Here is a 23203-nt window from a genome sequence, read left to right as displayed (position 1 = left end):
GTTGTATTTGCATGTTTTTGGTGATCTGTTTTTACCTTTCTTGTACTTTGCTCTGCTATCGCGTTTGTGTAACTGTGTTGTTGTTCTTCTTGGTTCTTTCGGTAAAGTCACGTAGAAGGACAATAATAAAATAATAAAAATAAAACATAATAAAATAATTCTCACGACGTTTCGGCCACAATGCAAGCAGCCGTCTTCAGGTGGAGAACAGGTCTGTCGAGAGACAGAGTCTGAATGGCACGCCCCAGGCTTGGAGCGCCTATTTATGCTGCTGGGATGGAGGGGGAAGAGCGCCTTGACAAAAATAATTTGCATATCAAGAGGAATTTAGCATATTTATGGGAATTGTGTTGTTGTTGTTGATGTAACGTTCTAACCCCGTTCCCCCTAACTGGGACATCTGTGAGTAAAATAGCTCATCGGATTCCTCCTGCAGTATCAATAATGAATCTGATTCTGACTGTTGGGGCAAGTGCTGTTAGTGGCGAGTAGGAGCGCCTATGAAGGCCGGAACGGCACACGAGGGGCTTGGTTGGCCAGCACCACCCGGCCGCCTTTGTCTCCCCTGCAGAGATGTTGACACACCGCACCAGATAACTCATTTGAGGCTGAGCCGACCTAGGCGAGTCCCCCCCCCTGGGGACCGGTTCAAAAAGACCATCGCATGAAGACCATCGTGTTTGTCTTTTGTTTGCTGTAACGTTCTGACCCCGTGGCTTCCTGCTGGACATTTGACAAAGAGCTTTATAGATCATCAGATTCCTCCACAATGAAGAACATTAATGGGATGCGTGGTCACCGTTGGTAGCGCACGTGCCGTTTCCGCGTGTGCCACCGTTCGCCACCAAGTGGCGGCGAAGCCACCACGGCGCCCGTGCCAGGCTAGGTGCACTCTGAGGCTTTCGCATGAAGTGTCGAAGGCTCGCTGCTGACAACAGGTCACGGGACAGGCCCCAGGTGGTGCCATGGGTCGACTGAGAGATGCACACCACCTGTGCCCCCCTACTGTGCCAACACGCGGCGTTTTAGCCGCCCGGCGCTCCGCTCATTGTTGTGAGCGTCGCTCCTCTGGCTTCCGTTGTTGTTGGAGGGCGACTGCCTCCAACTTCCCAGTAGCAGCAGCGTCCTTCACGAGCCTCCTCCATAGTAAACTACAGACTAAACTATAAGTGGCTTAAATTTCGATTTAAAGCTTTCGTGACTGTAGGGATTGATCTTCTTGGTTCTTTCGGTAAAGTTACGTAGAAGGGAAATAATAAAATAATAAAAATAAAACATAATAAAATACAATTCTCACGACGTTTCAGCCACAACGCAAGCAGCCGTCCTCAGGTGAAGAACAGGTCTGTCGGAAAGACAGCGTCTGTGGCTTATCGCGTGGAAATGTACAGCAGCAGCCAAAAACTCTGAACGCGTGTTGCTAAATGTGGACCGGAGGACCCGGAGAAAAATCCACGCGACCATGGGGAGAGAGAGACGCAGACTCATAAAATACACAGCAGCAGGCGTCAGGGTCGCGTGTCGAACCCACGACCGCTTGCACACCAGGCGATGTAGTCAACATCTCCTAGCCAACGTGATGATGATGAGAGAGAGGGAAAAACGCAAACTCCAAATATACAGCAGCAGGCGTCGTCAGGGTCGGGTGTCGAACCCACGCCCTCACCTCTGAAGCAAAGAGCCCTCTTCCTCTTGCGACAAGATTCATCGTTCCAACGCCCGTGTGCCGGATCCTCTACACCATCATCACCTCCACCATCTGGTACATCAACATCACCATCACCATCTGGTTCATCATCATCACCTCTACCATCTGGTTCATCATCATCAACATCACCTCCATCATCTGTTACAGCATCAGCATCACCATCTCCGCCACCTCATACATCATCATCATCAACATCACCATATCCGCTATCTGGTTCATCATCATCACCATATCCGCCATGTCATACATCATCATCATCACCTCCATCTCCACCATCTGGTACATCAACATCACCTCCAACATCTCAACCATCTGGTACATCATCATCAACATCACCTCCATCATCTGGTACATCATCATCACCATATCCGCCATGTCATACATCATCATCATCACCTCCATCTCCACCATCTGGTACATCATCATCACCTCCACCATCTGGTTCATCATCATCATCACCTCCACCATCTGGTACATCATCATCATCATCACCTCCACCATCTGGTACATCATCATCATCACCTACAACATCTGGTACATCATCATCACCTCCATCTCCACCATCTAGTACATCATCATCACCTCCATCATCTGGTTCATCATCATCATCATCATCGTCATCACCTCCATCGCCACTACCTGGTACATCATCAGCTTAACAACCACCTCCATCATCATCGTCATCACCTCCATCATCATCATCGTCATCACGATCATCATCAGCTGCTCCTCCACCTGCCTCACCTCCCCCGCCGCTCCTGCCGGCCTTCACGTACATCTCCACGCAGTCTTCGTTGCTCTTGCGATTATTCGGCTCCCCGGGAGCCCAGTTGAGGTACGTGGCCTCTGACGTTCCATTGAGCCACTTCCACGACCCGCCACCTCCTCCACGTCCTCCTCCTCCATCTCCTCCACGTCCTCCACCACCTCCTCCTACACCGCCTCCTCCTCTTCCACCACCTCCTACACCACCACCTCCTCCATCTCCTGCACGTCCTCCTCCTCCACCACCACCTTCACCACCTCCTCCATGTCCTCCACGTCCTCCACCACCACCTCCTACACCACCTCCTCCTCCACCTCCTCCATCTCCTCCACGTCCTCCTCCTCCACCACCACCTTCACCACCTCCTCCATGTCCTCCACGTCCTCCACCACCACCTCCTACACCACCTCCTCCTCCACCTCCTCCATCTCCTCCACGTCCTCCTCCTCCACCACCACCTTCACCACCTCCTCCATGTCCTCCACGTCCTCCACCACCACCTCCTACACCACCTCCTCCTCCTCTTCCACCACCTCCTCCTGCACGTCCTCCTCCTCCACCACCACCTCCATCCCTATCCACCTCTTCGCCCTCCTTCCCGTCAGGGCTCCTCCTCAGGCCGATCCAGAAGTAGCCTCGGTCCGTGGGCAGGGTGGACGCGAGGAGGCGATTGAGGGTCGAGTCGGCGACGAACGCCAGGTCCCGATGCCTCCGGCGGCAGAACTTGAGGGCGTCCGACCATTGCAGGGTCAAGTTGGAGAAGTGAAAAGTCCACGGGGTCACGTGGTCTGGGAGGCCCAGACGACGACGACGATGACGGTGGCGGTGGCAGCGACGAGAAGGGAGAGGAAGAATCGACAAGAAGTATTCGTTTACACCATTGGAACCTCATTTGGCAGTAAAAAAATATGATAATTGGTTTTTTACCCTTCTATCTGGCAACAAAACTGACACCTTTTTTTTACAAGGAGTCATGTTTACATAGACCACAATACCTGCAGTTGTAATGCAAACAAAAAACACAACTCTGATAATGGTGTGGACCAATCAACTTCAAGGACAGTGCATATCATTATCAGAGTTGTGTTTTTTGTTTGCATTCCGACTGCAGGTATTGTGGTCAATGCAAACACGACTCCTTGTAAAAAAAAGGTGTCAGTTTTGTTGCCAGATAAAAAGGGTAAAAAAACAATTATCAAAACCCCCCTATTATTATATTTGTATCTCTCTCGATCTCACTAAACCAGCATGAGCCTGCCGTAAACCACGTGGCTCCCGTAAACCACGTGGCTCCCACGTGACCACGCCCACCACCCTGAACCCCTCCCCCAACCCCTTCTGACTCCGCCCCCTTTTCCCGCCATGCTGCTGGGTGCAGCAGCTCCCTGCTGCTTGCTCCTCCTGCCTCGTGATCAATCCACTGATGATGACGATGATGACGACGATGATGACGACGATGATGACGACGATGATGACGATGATGATGATGACGATGATGACGACGATGATGACAATGACGATGATAACGATGATGATGACGACGAAGATGATGATGACGATGATGATGACAACGATGACGATGATGATGACGACGATGATGATGACGATGATGACGACGATGATGACAATGACGATGATAACGATGATGATGACGATGATGACGACGAAGATGATGATGACGATGATGATGACAACGATGACGATGATGATGACGACGATGATGATGACGATGACGATGATGACGATGATGATGACGATGATGATGACGATGATGATGATGACGACGATGACGACGATGATGATGATGACGACGATGATGATGACGATGATGATGACGACGATGATGATGACGATGATGATGACAACGATGACGATGATGATGACGACGATGATGATGACGATGACGATGATGACGATGATGATGACGATGATGATGACGACGATGATGATGACGATGACGATGATGACGATGATGATGACGATGATGATGATGACGACGATGACGACGATGATGATGATGACGACGATGATGATGACGATGATGATGACGACGCTGATGACGATGATGATGACTCCATCCTGCGCGTGTTCTCTAACCCACGTAGCTCCTCCCTCCCTCTGTCTCTCAGTGTCGTCATCGTCACCGTGGTCTATCCGCTGCTGGATGAACATCAATGCGACGACGATGATTAGTCTGATGATGATTACATTTAGATAATTATTTGGCTGACGATTAAGTTGGAAATATGACATTGATGCTGCTGATGCTACTGCTGCTGTTGCTGATGACGATGATAATGCTACTGATGCTACTGCTGTTGCTGATGATGCTGATGATGCTACTGCTGTTGCTGATGATGATGCTACTGCTGTTGCTGATGATGCTGATGATGCTACTGCTGTTGCTGATGATGATGATGACTCACCGAGCGACATGAATGTGAGCAGAAGCATGAGCTGGAAGCTGCCCATGCTGAGAGTGGAGACCGCGAGACGACGGCGAGACACACAGAGACACACACAGAGACACACACAGAGACACAGACAGAGACACACACAGAGACACACACAGAGACACACACAGAGACACACAGAGACACACAGAGACACACACAGAGACACAGACAGAGACACAGACAGAGACACACACAGAGACACACAGATACACACACAGAGACACACGCACAGACAGAGACACACACAGAGACACACACAGAGACACACGCACAGAGACAGAGACACGCACAGAGACAGAGACACACAGAGACACACGCACAGACAGCAGGCGAGACTGGGATACGGAGACACAGACAGAGACACACGCACAGACAGAGACACGGAGACACAGGCAGAGAGACCCCGAGAGACCCCGACAGACACGGGAGGGAGACACGGGAGGGAGAGGCAAAGTCCCTGGGGGGGGAAGGAAACTCCACAATCCCTTTCCTGTTTGTGGACTGCAGCCCACCCAGCAAAGAAATCCGCGGAAGCCCCGAGGCGCCCCCCCCCTACCCCCCCACACGTCCCACGCGCATCTACAGAGCCCCTGGCGTTGACACGGGAGCCTTGAAGTGTCGGCTCTGTGAGCCTCAGGCCGCGGCCTTCAAAGGTGGCTCAGCGTTGATTTGACACGGCCGTGTACGGACCCACAGAGAGAGAGACACCCAGACCCAGGGCTCGAACCCAGTGTCTCAGCGGTGCTGGTTCATTCCCTGGGTCTGGATGTCTCTCTCTGTGGGTTCACAATGGCCATGTCAGAGTCTCTGACAGCCTGGGTTCGAGCCCTGGGTCTGGGTGTCTCTCTCTCTCAGTGGGTTCACAATGTCCGTGTCAGAGACACTGAGAGCCTGGGTTCGAGCCCTGGGTCTGGGTGTCTCAGTGAGTTCACAATGGCCATGTCAGAGACACTGAGAGCCTGGGTTCGAGCCCTGGGTCTGGGTGTCTCAGTGAGTTCACAATGGCCATGTCAGAGACACTGAGAGCCTGGGTTCGAGCCCTGGGTCTGGGTGTCTCTCTCAGTGAGTTCACAATGGCCGTGTCAGAGACACTGAGAGCCTGGGTTCGAGCCCTGGGTCTGGGTGTCTCTCTCAGTGAGTTCACAATGGCCGTGTCAGAGACACAGAGAGCCTGGGTCTGGGTGTCTCTCTCTCTCTGTGGGGTTCACAGTGGCCGTGTGAGAGACGCAGAGACCCTGGGTTCAAGCCCTGGGTCTGAGTTCATCTTGCACCCGAATAAAAAACAAACTGGTGACGCCATCCCGAATCAGTCAGAATCAGAATATTTATTTATTCTGCAGGAGGAATCCGATGGGCTTTAAAGCTCTTGACTCACAGAAAGTACAATCAAGGTAAACAAATCACCCAGACACAAAACCGATACAACACTCAACCATCCCCATCCTACCAGGCCAAGACACATTCGAGATTTACAACATAATTTACGATTAAATACGACTCCAATAACTTAAGTCACGATGATCACAACGTGACGCCGGTCCTGACAACAGAGTGACGATTTAGCAATAGAGCAGAGTTGGTGATCTCACTCCCACTTACACCACAACTACCACCACCTACACCACAACTACCACCACCACTACCACCTACAGCACAACTACCACCACCACCACAACTACCACCACCACTACCACCTACACCATCACCACCACCTACACCACCACCTACACCATCACCACCACCACCTACACCACAACTACCACCACCACCTACACCACAACTACCACCACCACTACCACCTACACCACAACTACCACCACCACCTACACCATCACCTACACCACAACTACCACCACCACCACCTACACCACAACTACCACCACCCCCTACACCACTACTACCACCACCTACACCACAACTACCACCACCACCTACACCACAACCACCACTACCACCTACACCACAACTACCACCACCCCCTACACCACCACTACCACCACCACCTACACCACAACTACCACCACCCCCTACACCACCACCACCACCTACACCACCACTACCACCACCACCTCCACCATCATCACCGCCTTTACGCATCACAGGATAAATAAATATACAATGAATTGTAATACCTTAAATATTATTCAAGTAGTTATCTGTTACAACATTACTATTTCATTATTATTACGATTTAATAACGGTTCAAGTTTTCAAATGAGGCTTCTGTATGGGACGAGGTTTCTGTATGGGACGAGGGTTCTGTATGGGACGAGGGTTCTGTATGGGATGAGGGCTCTGTATGGGACGAGGGTTCTGTATGGGACGAGGGCTCTGTATGGGACGAGTGTTCTGTATGGGATGAGGGTTCTGTATGGGACGAGGGTTCTGTATGGGATGAGGGTTCTGTATGGGACGAGGGTTCTGTATGGGACGAGGGCTCTGTATGGGACGAGGGTTCTGTATGGGACGAGGATTCTGTATGGGACGAGGGTTCTGTATGGGACGAGGCCTCTGTATGGGACGAGGGTTCTGTATGGGACTAAGGTTCTGTATGGGACTAGGGTTCTGTATGGGAGTCGAACCTGCGACCCCTAAGGCTGTGAGATTCCAGGAGGGTCACGTGGGACACGGTCCCAGTGTGAACTCGGTACAAGTTCCAGCCGTGGTCGGACTCACGACTTCTACTGCGACGTCTCGCGGTGAGATCTGCAATGACACACGGAGAGGGTATCTCGTCATCAGCAGCAGCATCATCAGCAGCATCATCATCAGCATCATCATCAGCAGCAGCAGCTTCATCATCATCATCATTAGTACCGCCATTACCATCACCACCACCACAACTATCATCATCACCACCAACACCACCATCATCATCACCACAATCACCATCAACACCAACACCACCACCATCACCACCACTATCATCATCATCACCACCACCACCACCATCATCACCACTATCATAATCATCACCACCAAAATCCCCACCACTATCATCATCATCATCATCACCACCACCACTATCACCATCACCACCACCATCACCACCACTACTATCATCACCACCACCACCATCATGAACGTCTCCACGACCTCCGCCACCCCCCAAGCTCTCACCTCTCTCTGGGCTCCGCGAGGCTTCGTCTACACAAAGTCCCCAGCCTGCTGTGGTGACGACTTCCACTCCCCTCGCTCCGTGAACGTCTCGTGGTGTGGCTGATCACTGGAAGACATCGCCACCACCAACATCATCACCACCATCGCAACCAACAACATCACCACCACCACCACCAACATCACCACCACCACCAACCACATCACCACCACCACCAACATCATTACCGCCACCAACAACATCATCATCACCACCAACAACATCAACATCACCACCACCATCACCAACAACATCATCACCACCACCACCACCGTGAGTGGGTGAGTGAGTGGCTTAGTAATTGGGTGAGTGACTGCGCCAGTGGGATAGTCAGTGAGTGAGTGAACGAGCGACTTGGTGAGCGAGCGAGTGGCAGGGTGAGTGAGTGGATGAGTGAGTGAGTGAGCGACTGGGTGAGTGGGTGAGTGAGTGAGTGACTGGGTGAGTGAGTGACTGGGTGAGTGAGTGAGTGAGCGACTGGGTGAGTGGGTGACTGGGTGTGTGAGCGAGCGAGCGACTGGGTGAGTGAGTGAGCGACTTGGTGAGTGAGCGACTGGGTGAGTGGGTGAGTGAGTGAGTGACTGGGTGAGTGGGTGACTGGGTGTGTGAGCGAGCGAGCGACTGGGTGAGTGAGTGAGCGACTTGGTGAGTGAGTGGATGAGTTAGTGAGTGAGCGACTGGGTGAGTGAGTGGGTGAGTGAGTGACTGGGTGAGTGATTGAGTGACTGGGTGAGTGAGCGAGCGACTGGGTGAGTGAGTGAACGACTTGGTGAGTGAGTGGATGAGTTAGTGAGTGAGCGACTGGGTGAGTGAGTGAGCGAGCGACTGGGTGAGTGAGTGAGCGACTGGGTGAGTGAGTGGGTGAGTGAGTGAGTGGGTGAGTGAGTGAGTGGGTGAGTGAGTGAGTGGGTGAGTGAGTGAGTGAGCGGCTGCTTCACTCATCACGTCTGGGCGAACAGAGAAACGTGCGCTGTGATTTACGGCTGAGCGGATCGAGTGTGGGCCAGCCTACCTGGTCCGACGCCTCTCCAAGTCACAGGCACCTGGGAAGAGAATCGCAGGGGAGGTTCTGAGTCATCGTGTGACAGTGCAGGGCAGCACCACACACAGAGTGTGCACACCACAGACAAAGGTCCCCCGTGTAGCCCTGATCCACTGTTAGGGCAAGTGGTGTTAGCGGGTAGCGTCACTGATTTATGTGACCTCACTCACAGACTCACTCGCTCACCCAATTACACACTCACAGACTCACACACACACTCACAGACTCACACACACACTCACATATTCACTCATACACTCACACACACTCACAAACTCACTCACAGACTCACACACTCAGACACTCACTCACACAGACTCACCCAATCACACACTCACACTCTCTCACAGACTCACTCACAGACTCACTCTCTCACTCACTCACACACACACTCACTCACACACACACTCACACTCTCTCACTCACTCTCTCACATACTCACACACTCACTCACACACACACTTACACTCTCACACACACTCTCACACTCACTCTCTCACATACTCACACACTCACTCACACACACACTTACACTCTCACACACACTCTCACACTCACTCTCTCACATACTCACACACTCACTCACTCACTCGCACACACACACTCACTCACACACACACTCACTCACACGCTCACACTCACTCACTCACACATTCTCTCACACTCTCACCCTCTACCTCACACTCTCACTCTCTCTCACCCTCTCCCCCCTCACCTTTCCTCCTCCTCCACAGCGCCACCAGGGCTGCTGCCCCCCCCAGCGTGGCGAGCACCGCGGCTGCCCCGGCAGCTGCTGCCCTCCCCCCCGCCCTCCTGCGCCCTGCAGACAACGACAAAGATCCCCCGTGTAGCCTTCACAAGATGTCGGGGCAAGTGCTGTGCGTGTGTGAGCAGCACCTGTGAAGGCTGCCGGCGCTGTGGCACACGAGGGGGGGGTGGGTGGCTACCAGCACCACGCCCGGCCGCCTTTATCTCCCCAGTGGCGATGTTCACTGCACCACCGCTACGCCAGGTTACTCATTTGAGGCTGAGTCGATCTAGGGGAGTTCCTAGATCGACTCGGCCTCGGAGCTCGCTAACCACTGCACCACCACTCTGACATCAATAACGTGGTGGGTACGTCACGTGGTGGGCACGTCACGTGGTGGGTACGTCACACCGGGTACGTCACGTGGATACATCACGTGGTGGGTACATCACGTGGGCACATCGCGTGGGTACATCACGCTGGGTACATCACGTGGTACATCACGTGGTGGGTACATCACGTGGGCAGCTCACAGCACTGCACTAGGAGTGAGGGAGAGTACGCACCTGCCATAGACACATCCAGATCGGCTGTTGTAGGATCAGCTGTTGTAGGATCGGCTGTTGTAGGATCGGCTGTTGTAGGATCTTCGGATGTTGTAGGTTCAGCTGTTGTAGGTTCAGCTGTTGTAGGTTCAGCTGTTGTAGGAGTGACTGCTGTAGGTTCAGCTGTTGTAGGATTGGCTGTTGTGGGATTGGCTGTTGTAGGATTGACTGTTGTAGGTTCTTCCGATGTTGTAGGTTTGGCTGTTGTAGGATTGGCTGTTGTAGGATTGACTGTTGTAGGATTGGGTGTTGTGGGATTGGGTGTTGTGGGATTGACTGTTGTAGTATTGCCTGTTGTAGGATTGGGTGTTGTGGGATTGGCTGTTGTGGGATTGACTGTTGTAGGTTTGGCTGTTGTAGGTTTGGCTGTTGTAGGATTGGGTGTTGTGGGATTGGGTGTTGTGGGATTGGCTGTTGTAGGATTGCCTGTTGTAGGATTGGGTGTTGTGGGATTGGCTGTTGTGGGATTGACTGTTGTAGGTTTGGCTGTTGTAGGATTGGCTGTTGTAGGATTGACTGTTGTAGGATTGGGTGTTGTGGGATTGACTGTTGTAGGATTGGCTGTTGTAGGTTCAGCTGTTGTGTCGGCTGGTCCTGCACGACAGAAACAACAACGTTAGAGACACCCAGACCTGAACTTGAACCCAGACCCCCATGTCTGTGACACGGCCACTGTGAACCCCCTGAGAGAGAGAGAGACACCCAGACCTGAACTTGAACCCAGACCCCCGTGTCTGTGACACGGCCACTGTGAACCCCCTGAGAGAGAGAGAGACACCCAGACCTGAACTTGAACCCAGACCTCCAATGTCTGAGACACGGCCACTGTGAACCCCCAGAGAGAGAGAGAGAGAGACACCCAGACCTGAACTTGAACCCAGACTCCCAGTGTCTGAGACACGGCCACTGTGAACCCCCTGAGAGAGAGACACCCAGACCTGAACTTGAACCCAGACCTCCAATGTCTGAGACACGGCCACTGTGAACCCCCAGAGAGAGAGAGAGAGACACCCAGACCTGAACTTGAACCCACCTATCACGCAGAGCGCTCGCTTCTTCTTGCCGCAGTGTTCGTCGTTCCAGCGGCCGTGCCTCGCGTGGCGCACTGCCACGTGGTCGGCCCCTTCCCTCGTCACGTGGTCGTCCCCCGGCACGTGGCCGGCCCCTCCCCTCGTCACGTGGTCGTCCCCCGGCACATGGCCGGCCCCTCCCCTCACCACGTACATCTCGACGCAGTCTTCTCTGGCGAGGTTGTTCGGTTCGGACGGGGCCCAGTTCAGGAATCCGTCGGCGGAGGAATTGTCGATCCATCTCCACTGCAGGCCGCCCACCTGCGTCGTGGTCGGGGTCAGAGGTCGCCGTCTTATTGGGGAATCCGAAGAGCCGCGAAGCTCTTGTTCGTAGTGGCAGATGGAAACGGATCCATTCAGATTCGGATGAGATTCCATCGATGATGGTGATGATGATGTTCATGATGGTGACGGTGGTGGTGGTATCGAAAGCGATGTTGATGATGTTGATGATGTTGTTTTTCATGTCGATGGAGTTGTTGTTGTAGATGGTGATGTTGATGGTGGTGATGTTGATGTTGTTGATGTTGATAGTGATGTTGTTGATGAAAACTAAATCCCATGAAAACGCACAGGCCCTTGTTGGTGGTGGTGCTGGTGGTGCTGGTGGTGATGGTGCTGGTGGTGGTGGTGATGGTGCTGGTGGTGGTGGTGGTGCTGGTGCTGGTGGTGCTGGTAGTAGTGGTGCTGGTGATGGTGGTGCTGGTAGTAGTGGTGATGGTGGTGCTGGTGGTGGTGCTTGGTGGTGGTGATGGTGGTGGTGGTGGTGATGGTGGTGGTGGTGCTGGTAGTGGTGATGTTGGTGGTGGTGGTGCTGGTAGTAGTGGTGCTGGTGCTGGTGGTGCTGGTGGTGGTGCTGATGGTGCTGGTGGTGGTGCTGGTGGTAGTGGTGCTGGTGGTGGTAGTGGTGGTGCTGGTGGTAGTAGTGGTGCTGGTGGTGCTGGTGGTGGTAGTGGTGGTGCTGGTGGTGGTGCTGGTGGTAGTGGTGCTGTTAGTGGTAGTGGTGGTGCTGGTGGTAGTAGTGGTGCTGGTGGTGCTGGTGGTGGTAGTGGTGGTGCTGGTGGTGGTAGTGGTGGTGCTGGTGGTGGTGCTGGTGGTGCTGGTGGTAGTAGTGGTGGTGGTGCTGGTGGTGCTGGTGGTGGTAGAGGTGGTGCTGGTGGTAGTGGTGGTGGTGCTGCTGGTGCTGCAATCCGAACCTTCCGCAGTCCGATCCAGAACTTGCCGTCGCTCTCTGCCGCCAGTGCGGACGCGAGTCTCGCGTTGACCCCGGCGCCGGTGATGACCGCCAGGTCGGCGCCGGCCTCCCGGCAGTAGTCGCGAGCCCGTCGCCAGCTCGCCGCGTGCGGGGACACGTGGACACGCCACCCGCCTGTTGCCGTGTTCAGTTTCAGTTTTCACGTATCAGGTAGAGACACAGACTCACACAGACTCACACAGAGACACACAGACTCACACAGACTCACACAGAGAGCCACAGACTCACACAGAGAGCCACAGACTCACACAGAGAGACACAGACTCACACAGAGAACCATAGACTCACACAGAGAGACACAGACTCACACAGACTCACAGACTCACACAGAGAGACACAGACTCACACAGAGAGCCACAGACTCACACAGAGACCCACAGACTCACACAGAGACCCACAGACCCACACAGAGACCCACAGACTCCCATAGAGACCCACAAACTCACACAGAGACCCATAGACTCACACAGAGACCCACAGACCCACACAGAGACCCACAGACTCACACAGAGACGCACAGACTCCCATAGAGACCCACAAACTCACACAGAGACCCATAGACTCACACAGAGAGCCACAGACTCACACAGAGACCCACAGACTCACACAGAGACCCACAGACCCACACAGAGACCCACAGACTCCCATAGAGACCCACAAACTCACACAGAGACCCATAGACTCACACAGAGACCCACAGACCCACACAGAGACCCACAGACTCACACAGAGACCCACAAACTCACACAGAGACCCATAGACTCACACAGAGAGCCACACAGACCCACACAAAGACCCACAGACTCACACAGAGACGCACAAACTCACCGGCTATGACTGTGAATGTGATTGCGGAGAGCAGCAGCATCTTGCGCTGATGTCGGTATCCCGTTCGTGAACCTGCTGGCACCACGAGGAAGGGTGACACGCGGAGTGAGTTGCCGGGCATAGCTGGCACCACGAGGAAGGGTGACACGCGGAGTGAGTGCCGGGCATAGCTGGCACCACGAGGAAGGGTGACACGCGGAGTGAGTGCCGGGCATAGCTGGCACCACGAGGAAGGGTGACACGCGGAGTGAGTGCCGGGCATAGCTGGCACCACGAGGAAGGGTGACACGCGGAGTGAGTTGCCGGGCATAGCTGGCACCACGAGGAAGGGTGACACGCGGAGTGAGTTGCCGGGCATAGCTGGCACCACGAGGAAGGGTGACACGCGGAGTGAGTTGCCGGGCATAGCTGGCACCACGAGGAAGCAGTCGGTCGTCGACAGCCTCCACGAGCCCCGTGTTTAACCTCATCGAGAGTCGCCTCCTTGCCACCAACTCTCCTTTTTATTTAAACCCCCACGAGTCCAACATTGACGGTCACGAGTCACGGCACGGAGACGTCCTCGATTTGACCACGTGACGGAGGACCATCTCTGACGAGAGAATCGTCAACACGTGACAGTTGATATCGCGGTATCGTGGTATCGCGATATCACGATATCGCGATATCGTGGTATCGTGATATCGCGATATCACGATATCGTATAGCCTTAAACAGACTGCTGGGGCAAGTGCTGTTAGCGAGTGACCAGCGTTGTGGCACACGACGGGGTGGGTGGCCAGCACCACGCCCGGCCGCCTTTCTCTCCCCCGGTGGCGATGTTTACTACACCACCCCTACACCGGGTTACTCATTTGAGGCCGAGTCGACCTAGGGGAGCGCACCAGGACCGGTTCAGATAATCGTCACCGGGTGGTGTTGGCGGTGGCCGTGAGCGGGAATCGAACTCGGCTCACAGCGCCCACCGCTCTCGACCACAGGCCTCGCCGTTCACTACCAACCACAGCCACTATGCTGGTGCCAGGCTAGGTGCACCTTGAGGCCATCGCGTGAAGCCTCGAAGGCTCGCTGCTGGCAGGAGGTCACGAGACACACCCAGCAGGTGCCGTGGGTCGACTGAGATGACTGGCAGATGCACCACCAACTGTGCCAGGCTAGGTGCAGGAGGTCACGGGACAGACCCAGGTGGTGCCATGGGTCGACTGAGATGATTGGCAGATGCACACCAACTGTGTCCCCTATTGTGCCAACTCGCGTTTTATCCACCCGGCGCTCCGCTCGTTGTTGTGAGCGTCGCTCCTCTGCCTCCAACTGCCCAGTAGCAGCATCCTCCTCCACAGACACAGACACACACAGACACGCACACAGACACACACAGACACGCATACAGACACACACACACAGACACACACAGACACACACACACAGACATACACACACACAGACACACACAGACACACACAGACACATACACACATACATACACACAGACACACACACAGACACACACACAGACACACACACACACAAACACACACAGACACGTGAAATCACGCACCTTACCCAAACGACGACTCGAATCTTCAGGTAGCTGTTAAACTCTCGCAATTGTGACGTCTCTCTCTCTGTGTCTCTGTCTCTCTCTGTCTCTCTCTCTGTCTCTCTCTGTGTCTCTGTCTCTCTCTCTGTCTCTCTATCTCTGTGTCTCTCTCTGTCTCTGTGTCTCTCTATCTCTGTCTCTCTCTGTCTCTGTGTGTGTCTCTCTCTCTGTGTCTCGGTCTCTCTCTGTCTGTGTCTCTCTCTGTATCTCTGTGTCTCTCTGTCTCTGTGTGTCTCTCTCTGTGTCTCTCTGTCTCTGTGTGTCTCCGTGTCTCCGTCACCCACGACTCTCTCCTTCGCCCTCCTCCTAACGTGTCCCTCTTATACCCGACGCCGGTACCTTCGAGCGAGACGCCCCTCGTGATCTCATGGAAAGAAACGCGAAGTGCGTGGCCGTTTCCTCTCTGGGAGACGACACGGGCGGCAGAGAGAGACACACGGAGAGCGAGGAAGGTGAAAATTTAGGAAAATCTAATTCGGGGGCCGGGAAGACCCCCCCCTTCTCCCCCAAGGAATAAATTCGCACGGAGTGTTGGAAATACCACCACCACCACCACCCTCCCTCCCTCCATGCGCTCCGCAACTAATCCCGGCGTGGTCAGAAGGGGAGGAAGCGGCTGTTAGTTTAGCTTAGAGGGTTATTGTTTAAAAAAAAGTTAAGAAAATAAACTCCAAACTAAACATGTTTTGCATTCGACAATTCCCAGCGGACCTCGCGGGACCAGCCGTGCCGATGACCAGAGGTTGGAAATTCCCGCCGCGTGATTGAGTTGTAGTATGCAATGAGTGTTGATGATGACCATTGGTGATGATGAATTACGATGAATGATCATCATCATCAGGGGGTCTGTTGGAAGGCGGGAGGGGAGCGTCTGGGGGTGGCACGTGGTCTGTGAGGCGTGCAGAGTGGCGAGTCGGTGATAAACTCACTCAGCAACTCACTCACCAACTCACCAAGTCACTTACCAACACACTCACCAACTCACTCACCAGCTCACTCACCAGCTTACTCACCAACTCATTCACCAGCTCACTCACCAACTCACCCACTCACTCACCAACTCACTCACTCACCAGCTCACTCACCAGCTCACCATATTAAAAAAAACTATTTTCTCTCCGCCTGATGGTGATGGTGGTGGCGGTGGTGATGGTGGTGGCGGTGATGGTGGTAATGGTGGTGCCGGTGATGGTGGTGGTGGCAGTGATGGTGGTGATGGTGGTGGCGGTGATGGCGGTGGTGGCGGTGATGGCGGTGGTGGCGGTGATGGTGGTGATGGTGGCGGTGATGGCGGTGATGGTGGTCGTGGTGGTGGTGGCGGTGATGGTGGTGGTGGCAGTGATGGCGGTGATGGTGGTGGAGGTGATGACGGTGGTGGCGGTGATGGTGGTGATGGTGGCGGTGATGGTGGTGGCGGTGATGGTGGTTGTGGTGGCGGTGATGGTGGTGATGGTGGCCGTGATGGTGATGATGGTGGTGGTGATGGTGGTGGTGATGGTGATGGTGGTGATGGTGGTGATGGTGGTGGCGGTGATGGTGGTCGTGATGGTGGTGGTGGTGATGGTGGTGGTGATGGTGGTGGTGATGGTGGTGGTGATGGTGGTGGTGATGGTGGTGGTGATGGTGATGGTGGTGGTGATGGTGGTGGTGATGGTGATGGTGGTGGTGATGATGATGGTGACGACACTGGACGTGGCTGCCTGTAACCCTGCAGTGTGGAGGCGAGGGTTGGTGAATCACACAAAGATGGGGCGTGAAACTCCCTCCACTACCACTCGGCATTGAGGGTCGCCATGGCCCGGCTTGGAGCCAGGGAACGAGGGCTCGAACCCAGGTCCCCAGTGTAGATGACTCAGTGTCTCTGACACGGCCACTGTGAACCCACTGAGAGAGAGAGAGACACCCAGACCCAGGGCTTGAACCCACACTCTCAGTGTTGATGACACGGCCATTGTGAACCCACTGAGAGAGACACCCAGACCCAGGGCTCGAACCCAGGCTCTCAGTGTCTCTGACACGGCCACTGTGAACCCCCTGAGAGAGAGACACCCAGACACAGGGCTCGAACCCAGGCTCTCAGATTAGATGACTCAGAGTATCTGTGTCTCTGACACGGCCATTGTGATCCCCATGAGGGAGACACCCAGACCCAGGGTTCGAACCCAGGCGCCCAGTGTCGATGACTCAGAGTCTATTGCGTGGCTCATCAAGTGGAAATTCACAGCAGCAGCAGCAGCCAAAGACTCCGAGCCGCGGGCTGCTGACGTTGATTCTAAATGTGGAGGGAAAATCCGGAGGACCCCGAGACAAAATCCACGCGAGCCACAGGGAGAGAGACGCAGACTCCAAATATACAGCAGCAGGCATCGTCAGGGTCGGGGTCGAACTCACGACCTCCTGTGTACCAGGCGAGGTAGTTAACATCTCCTAGCCACCGTGATTATGAGAAAGAGAGACGCAAACTCCAAATACACAGCAGCAGCAGGCGTCAGGGTCAGGATTGAACCCACGACCTCCTGTAGACCAGGCGAGGTAGTCAACATCTCAGTATCGAACCCACGACCTCCTGCACACCAGGCGTGGTAGTCAACATCTCAGTATCGAACCCACGACCTCCTGTACACCAGGCGAGGTAGTCAACATCTCAGTATCGAACCCATGACCTCCTGTACACCAGGCGAGGTAGTCAACATCTCAGTATCGAACCCACGACCTCCTGCACACAGCATCGAACCCACGACCTCCTGTACACCAGGCGAGGTAGTCAACATCTCAGCATCGAACCCACGACCTCCTGTACACCAGGCGAGGTAGTCAACATCTCAGCATCGAACCCACGACCTCCTGTACACCAGGCGAGGTAGTCAACATCTCAGCATCGAACCCACGACCTCCTGTACACCAGGCGAGGTAGTCAACATCTCAGCATCGAACCCACGACCTCCTGTACACCAGGCGAGGTAGTCAACATCTCAGCATCGAACCCACGACCTCCTGTACACCAGGCGAGGTAGTCAACATCTCGTAGCCACTGTGGAGCCACGCGCAGCGCCGCTGCTGCCCCAGCGTCTCGCCTCCTCCTGCACGTGGCGCCGAGACGCGTCCGGGGCCCCTCCCCCCCTCCTCCCTCCCTCACCTCCCCCTCCTCCCTCCCCCCCCTCCCTCACCTCCCCCCTCCCTCACCTCCCCCTCCTCCCTCCCCCCTCCCTCACCTCCCCCTCCTCCCTCCCCCCTCCCTCACCTCCCCCTCCCTCACCTCCCCCTCCCTCACCTCCCCCTCCTCCCTCCCCCCTCCCTCACCTCCCCCTCCTCCCTCCCCCCTCCCTCACCTCCCCCTCCCTCACCTCCCTCTCCTCCCCCTCCCCCTCCCTCCCCCCTCACCTCCCTCCCCCCTCCCTCCTCCCTCCCTCCTCCCCCCTCTCTTCTTCTCCCTCCCCCTTTCCTCTCCCTCCCTCCCCCTCCCCTCCCTCCAGGGGCGGTTTCTTCATTAGGGCGATTGGGCGACGCACCACCAATGTCATTCAACCAGAGTCACGCTAGCCGTCACTGTCAGCCTCTGGATATAGTCCAATCAGCGTCATGTCACGTTCTGTGGAGTACCGCCTCTTTTTGGGCGATTTCACTCCGGCTGAGAATCGCCCCGAGTGGCCCCATAGACTTACATTCAAATATGTTTTTTTTCGAACGGGGCGCTGCAATGCATTCTCTATGGCTTCCGGGAGGGCTCGCACTAACGTGCTTACGTCATCATACGTGCTAACGTCATCATACGTAAGCACGTTTCATCCAACAATATAATTTATCGCCACCTAGTGGAATCTTTAATAAAATAAACTTGAGTGGTTTGTTTTAATAGTGAGTATCGAAACAAACAAGATGTATTGTAAGAGTCACTTTATTTTTCATTAATATTAAAGAAGTGAAGTTGCCTTTACATGCTTAAGCTGTTAATGTATTCATTGCATGGGTGGACCTTATCCTTATCAATCATCCAGACATTTGCCCCCCCTGAGAGATTTTGCAGGAGCCGCCACTGCCTCCCTCCCACCTCACCTCCCTCCCCAGCTGCTACTACACGTGTAGTAGCAGCAGCTGCTACACGTGTAGTAGCAGCAGCTGCTACACGTGTAGTAGCTACACACGCTACGGGACCCGCACTTTCAAGGGGCCCGCGCTAAATGCTTTCAAGCTATCAATTCCGGTTCAGTGATTCTGCACTTGCTCTTACTATAGTACTATACCGCCTTCGACTTTTACGAAACGACCGGTGTGTTTAAACTTAGCGATTTGCCGCATTATCTGTCCGTATAGCAACTGAAAAAATACAATTACTTTACTGTGCAAGCAAAGAATTTGCGTGTTTTTAATAGTTACGTTTTTGTTTTTAAAACGCGGGGCCTCTTTATAACAACAAATGCTCCAGGCTCCGCAGCACCTCCATGCGGCAAACTTCACACGCAGCGAGCGGCTCCAAGTCGCCCTGTGGGACAGCTGACGAAGCCCCCAGAGCGGCGCTGGCGAACAGAATTCGCGGTCAGCTCAGGACGAGGAGCTTTGAAACCTCTCGGGGTCCCGTCGGGATTGCCTCCGAGTGACCCGCCCGTTTCCTCGCACTGCGCATCAACAATGATCTGGCTCGGAGCATCTTCTAAACAGGACCCTGCGGGGTGGGCTGGTAGGAACGAATAACCAAATAATATAAACATAATGTATTATTACACTTGTTAAGCCAGGAAAGCCCCACTGAGTCAAAAGGTTTTTGTAGGGTCCTGCCAAGTGTTTGCAGTAGGGGTCGATGTTGATACACGGACGGACGGACGGACGGACGGACGGACGAACGGACGGACGGACGGACGGACGGACGGACGGACGGACGGACGGACGGACGGACGGACGGACGGACGGACGGACGGACGATATAATCTATTGGTGGTCTGGTCCACTTCGTTCCTACCAGTATAACACGACTCCTCGCGGGACCTCCTTTGCCAGGGCCACAATATGGGAAGAGGGTTTCCACTTTTTTCTGGCGACAAAACAGGAGTCGTGTTTAGATCTTGATTTGAGGCCTGTCGTGACTGCAGATATCCAAATTCTTTGGTTCTTACGGTAAAGTCACGTGGGTAGAAAACATAAAAAAAAATAAACAAAATAAAAATAATAATATATCACGATATATTATTTTTTCTTTAGTTACAATGTTCTACCCACGTGACTTTACCGAGAGAACCAAGAATATCTTAACATCGCTGATTTGTTGCCAGAAAAAAGGGAAAATCCTGTTCCCAATACGAATCATCATCATCATCATCGTGGTGGTGGAGCGACTCGTGGTGGTGGTGGAGGAGCGACTCGTGGTGGTGGCAGAGGAGCGACTCGTGGTGGTGGTGGTGGTGGAGCGACTCGTGGTGGTGGTGGTGGCAGAGGAGCGACTCGTGGTGGTGGTGGTGGTGGAGCGACTCGTGGTGGTGGTGGTGGCAGAGGAGCGACTCGTGGTGGTGGTGGTGGAGGAGCGACTCGTGGTGGTGGTGGTGGAGCGACTCGTGGTGGTGGAGGAGCGACTCGTGGTGGTGGTGGTGGCAGAGGAGCGACTCGTGGTGGTGGTGGTGGTAGAGCGACTCGTGGTGGTGGTGGTGGCAGAGGAGCGACTCGTGGTGGTGGTGGTGGTGGTGGAGCGACTCGTGGTGGTGGTGGTGGCAGAGGAGCGACTCGTGGTGGTGGAGGAGGAGCGACTCGTGGTGGTGGTGGTGGTGGAGCGACTCGTGGTGGTGGTGGTGGAGCGACTCGTGGTGGTGGTGGTGGCAGAGGAGCGACTCGTGGTGGTGGAGGAGGAGCGACTCGTGGTGGTGGTGGTGGTGGAGCGACTCGTGGTGGTGGTGGTGGCAGAGGAGCGACTCGTGGTGGTGGAGGAGGAGCGACTCGTGGTGGTGGTGGTGGTGGAGCGACTCGTGGTGGTGGTGGTAGAGGAGTGACTCGTGGTGGTGGTGGTGGTGGAGCGACTCGTGGTGGTGGTGGTAGAGGAGTGACTCGTGGTGGTGGTGGTGGTGGAGCGACTCGTGGTGGTGGTGGTGGAGCGACTCGTGGTGGTGGTGGAGCGACTCGTGGTGGTGGTGGTGGAGCGACTCGTGGTGGTGGTGGAGGAGCGACTCGTGGTGGTGGTGGAGGAGCGACTCGTGGTGGTGGTGGTGGCAGAGGAGCGACTCGTGGTGGTGGTAGTGGCAGAGGAGCGACTCGTGGTGGTGGAGGAGGAGCGACTCGTGGTGGTGGTGGTGGAGGAGCGACTCGTGGTGGTGGTGGTGGTGGAGCGACTCGTGGTGGTGGTGGTGGTGGAGCGACTCGTGGTGGTGGTGGAGGAGCGACTCGTGGTGGTGGTGGTGGCAGAGGAGCGACTCGTGGTGGTGGTAGTGGCAGAGGAGCGACTCGTGGTGGTGGAGGAGGAGCGACTCGTGGTGGTGGTGGTGGAGCGACTCGTGGTGGTGGTGGTGGAGGAGCGACTCGTGGTGGTGGTGGTGGTGGAGCGACTCGTGGTGGTGGTAGTGGCAGAGGAGCGACTCGTGGTGGTGGAGGAGGAGCGACTCGTGGTGGTGGTGGTGGTGGAGCGACTCGTGGTGGTGGTGGTAGAGGAGTGACTCGTGGTGGTGGTGGTGGTGGAGCGACTCGTGGTGGTGGTGGTGGAGCGACTCGTGGTGGTGGTGGAGCGACTCGTGGTGGTGGTGGTGGAGCGACTCGTGGTGGTGGTGGAGCGACTCGTGGTGGTAGAGGAGCGACTCGTGGTGGTGGTGGTGGAGCGACTCGTGGTGGTGGTGGAGCGACTCGTGGTGGTGGTGGTGGTGGAGCGACTCGTGGTGGTGGTGGTGGAGCGACTCGTGGTGGTGGTGGAGCGACTCGTGGTGGTAGAGGAGCGACTCGTGGTGGTGGTGGTGGAGCGACTCGTGGTGGTGGTGGAGCGACTCGTGGTGGTGGTGGTAGAGGAGCGACTCGTGGTGGTGGTGGTGGTAGAGCGACTCGTGGTGGTGGTAGTGGCAGAGGAGCGACTCGTGGTGGTGGTGGTGGAGCGACTCGTGGTGGTGGTGGAGCGACTCGTGGTGGTGGTGGTGGTGGTGGAGCGACTCGTGGTGGTGGTGGTGGTGGAGCGACTCGTGGTGGTGGTGGTAGAGCGACTCGTGGTGGTGGTAGTGGCAGAGGAGCGACTCGTGGTGGTGGTGGTGGAGCGACTCGTGGTGGTGGTGGGAGCGACTCGTGGTGGTGGTGGTGGTGGTGGAGCGACTCGTGGTGGTGGTGGTGGAGCGACTCGTGGTGGTGGTGGAGCGACTCGTGGTGTAGAGGAGCGACTCGTGGTGGTGGTGGTGGAGCGACTCGTGGTGGTGGTGGAGCGGACTCGTGGTGGTGGTGGTAGAGAGCGACTCGTGGTGGTGGTGGTGGTAGAGCGACTCGTGGTGGTGGGTAGTGGCAGAGGAGCGACTCGTGGTGGTGGTGGAGCGACTCGTAGTGGTGGTGGTGGTGGCAGAGGAGCGACTCGTGGTGGTGGTGGTGGAGCGACTCGTGGTGGTGGTGGTGGCAGAGGAGCGACTCGTGGTGGTGGTGGTGGAGCGACTCGTGGTGGTGGTGGTGGAGCGACTCGTGGTGGTGGTGGTAGAGGAGTGACTCGTGGTGGTGGCAGAGGAGCGACTCGTGGTGGTGGTGGAGCGACTCGTGGTGGTGGTGGTGGAGCGACTCGTGGTGGTGGTGGTGGAGCGACTCGTGGTGGTGGTTGTGGAGCGACTCGTGGTGGTGGAGGAGCGACTCGTGGTGGTGGTGGTGGAGCGACTCGTGTGGTGGTGGAGCGACTCGTGGTGGTGGTGGTAGAGGAGCGACTCGTGGTGGTGGTGGTGGTAGAGCGACTCGTGGTGGTGGTAGTGGCAGAGGAGCGACTCGTGGTGGTGGTGGAGCGACTCGTGGTGGTGGTGGTGGTGGCAGAGGAGCGACTCG

General features: G+C 55.4%; 2 protein-coding genes and 1 long non-coding RNA gene across 3 annotated transcripts; all 3 read right to left on the bottom strand.

Annotated features, from left to right (window-relative positions):
• Window positions 1-598: 598 nt before the first annotated feature.
• Window positions 599-5147, bottom strand: LOC144952516 (L-selectin-like). The gene is made up of 5 exons (XM_078882963.1): window positions 4901-5147; window positions 3020-3262; window positions 2471-2671; window positions 1667-1735; window positions 599-636 (listed from the first exon to the last, which is right to left on the bottom strand). Exons 1-5 carry the CDS (start codon window positions 4944-4946, stop codon window positions 599-601), a joined length of 597 nt encoding a protein of 198 aa, XP_078739089.1. The 5' UTR covers window positions 4947-5147.
• A 1860-nt stretch (window positions 5148-7007) lies between these two features.
• On the bottom strand, window positions 7008-9148 carry LOC144952546 (uncharacterized). Its single transcript, XR_013640638.1, has 3 exons — window positions 9100-9148; window positions 8051-8156; window positions 7008-7636 (listed from the first exon to the last, which is right to left on the bottom strand). It is a non-coding gene; the product is annotated as an uncharacterized LOC144952546 (long non-coding RNA).
• A 1245-nt stretch (window positions 9149-10393) lies between these two features.
• Window positions 10394-15632, bottom strand: LOC144952515 (uncharacterized). The gene is made up of 5 exons (XM_078882962.1): window positions 15199-15632; window positions 13636-13707; window positions 12749-12921; window positions 11516-11813; window positions 10394-11076 (listed from the first exon to the last, which is right to left on the bottom strand). The coding sequence occupies exons 2-5, from the start codon at window positions 13673-13675 to the stop codon at window positions 10394-10396; spliced, it is 1194 nt and encodes a 397-aa protein (XP_078739088.1). The 5' UTR covers window positions 13676-13707; window positions 15199-15632.
• Window positions 15633-23203: the final 7571 nt, after the last annotated feature.

This window comes from Lampetra fluviatilis, chromosome 68 (assembly GCF_964198595.1).
Source record: "Lampetra fluviatilis chromosome 68, kcLamFluv1.1, whole genome shotgun sequence".
Classification (NCBI taxonomy): domain Eukaryota; kingdom Metazoa; phylum Chordata; class Hyperoartia; order Petromyzontiformes; family Petromyzontidae; genus Lampetra; species Lampetra fluviatilis.
The sequence above is the reverse complement of the archived record's forward strand: the minus strand, read 5'-3'. Positions and strand labels throughout refer to the sequence as shown.

Bases quoted from the DNA above. Each gene is read 5' to 3' on its own strand.
- LOC144952516 (XM_078882963.1), bottom strand. From the start codon at position 4,946: ATGGGCAGCTTCCAGCTCATGCTTCTGCTCACATTCATGTCGCTCG. The intron at 2,672-3,019 runs GTGCAGGAGGAG...GTGGTGGTGTAG, and splicing joins TGGTGGTGGAGGAGGAGGAC to GAGGTGGTGGAAGAGGAGGA. The intron at 637-1,666 runs GTGAGGGCGTGG...ACCGGTCCCCAG, and splicing joins GAGGGCTCTTTGCTTCAGAG to GGGGGGGGACTCGCCTAGGT.
- LOC144952515 (XM_078882962.1), bottom strand. From the start codon at position 13,675: ATGCTGCTGCTCTCCGCAATCACATTCACAGTCATAGCCG. The intron at 12,922-13,635 runs GTGAGTTTGTGC...ACACGGCAACAG, and splicing joins CACATTCACAGTCATAGCCG to GCGGGTGGCGTGTCCACGTG. The intron at 11,814-12,748 runs GTTCGGATTGCA...ACCACGACGCAG, and splicing joins TCTGGATCGGACTGCGGAAG to GTGGGCGGCCTGCAGTGGAG.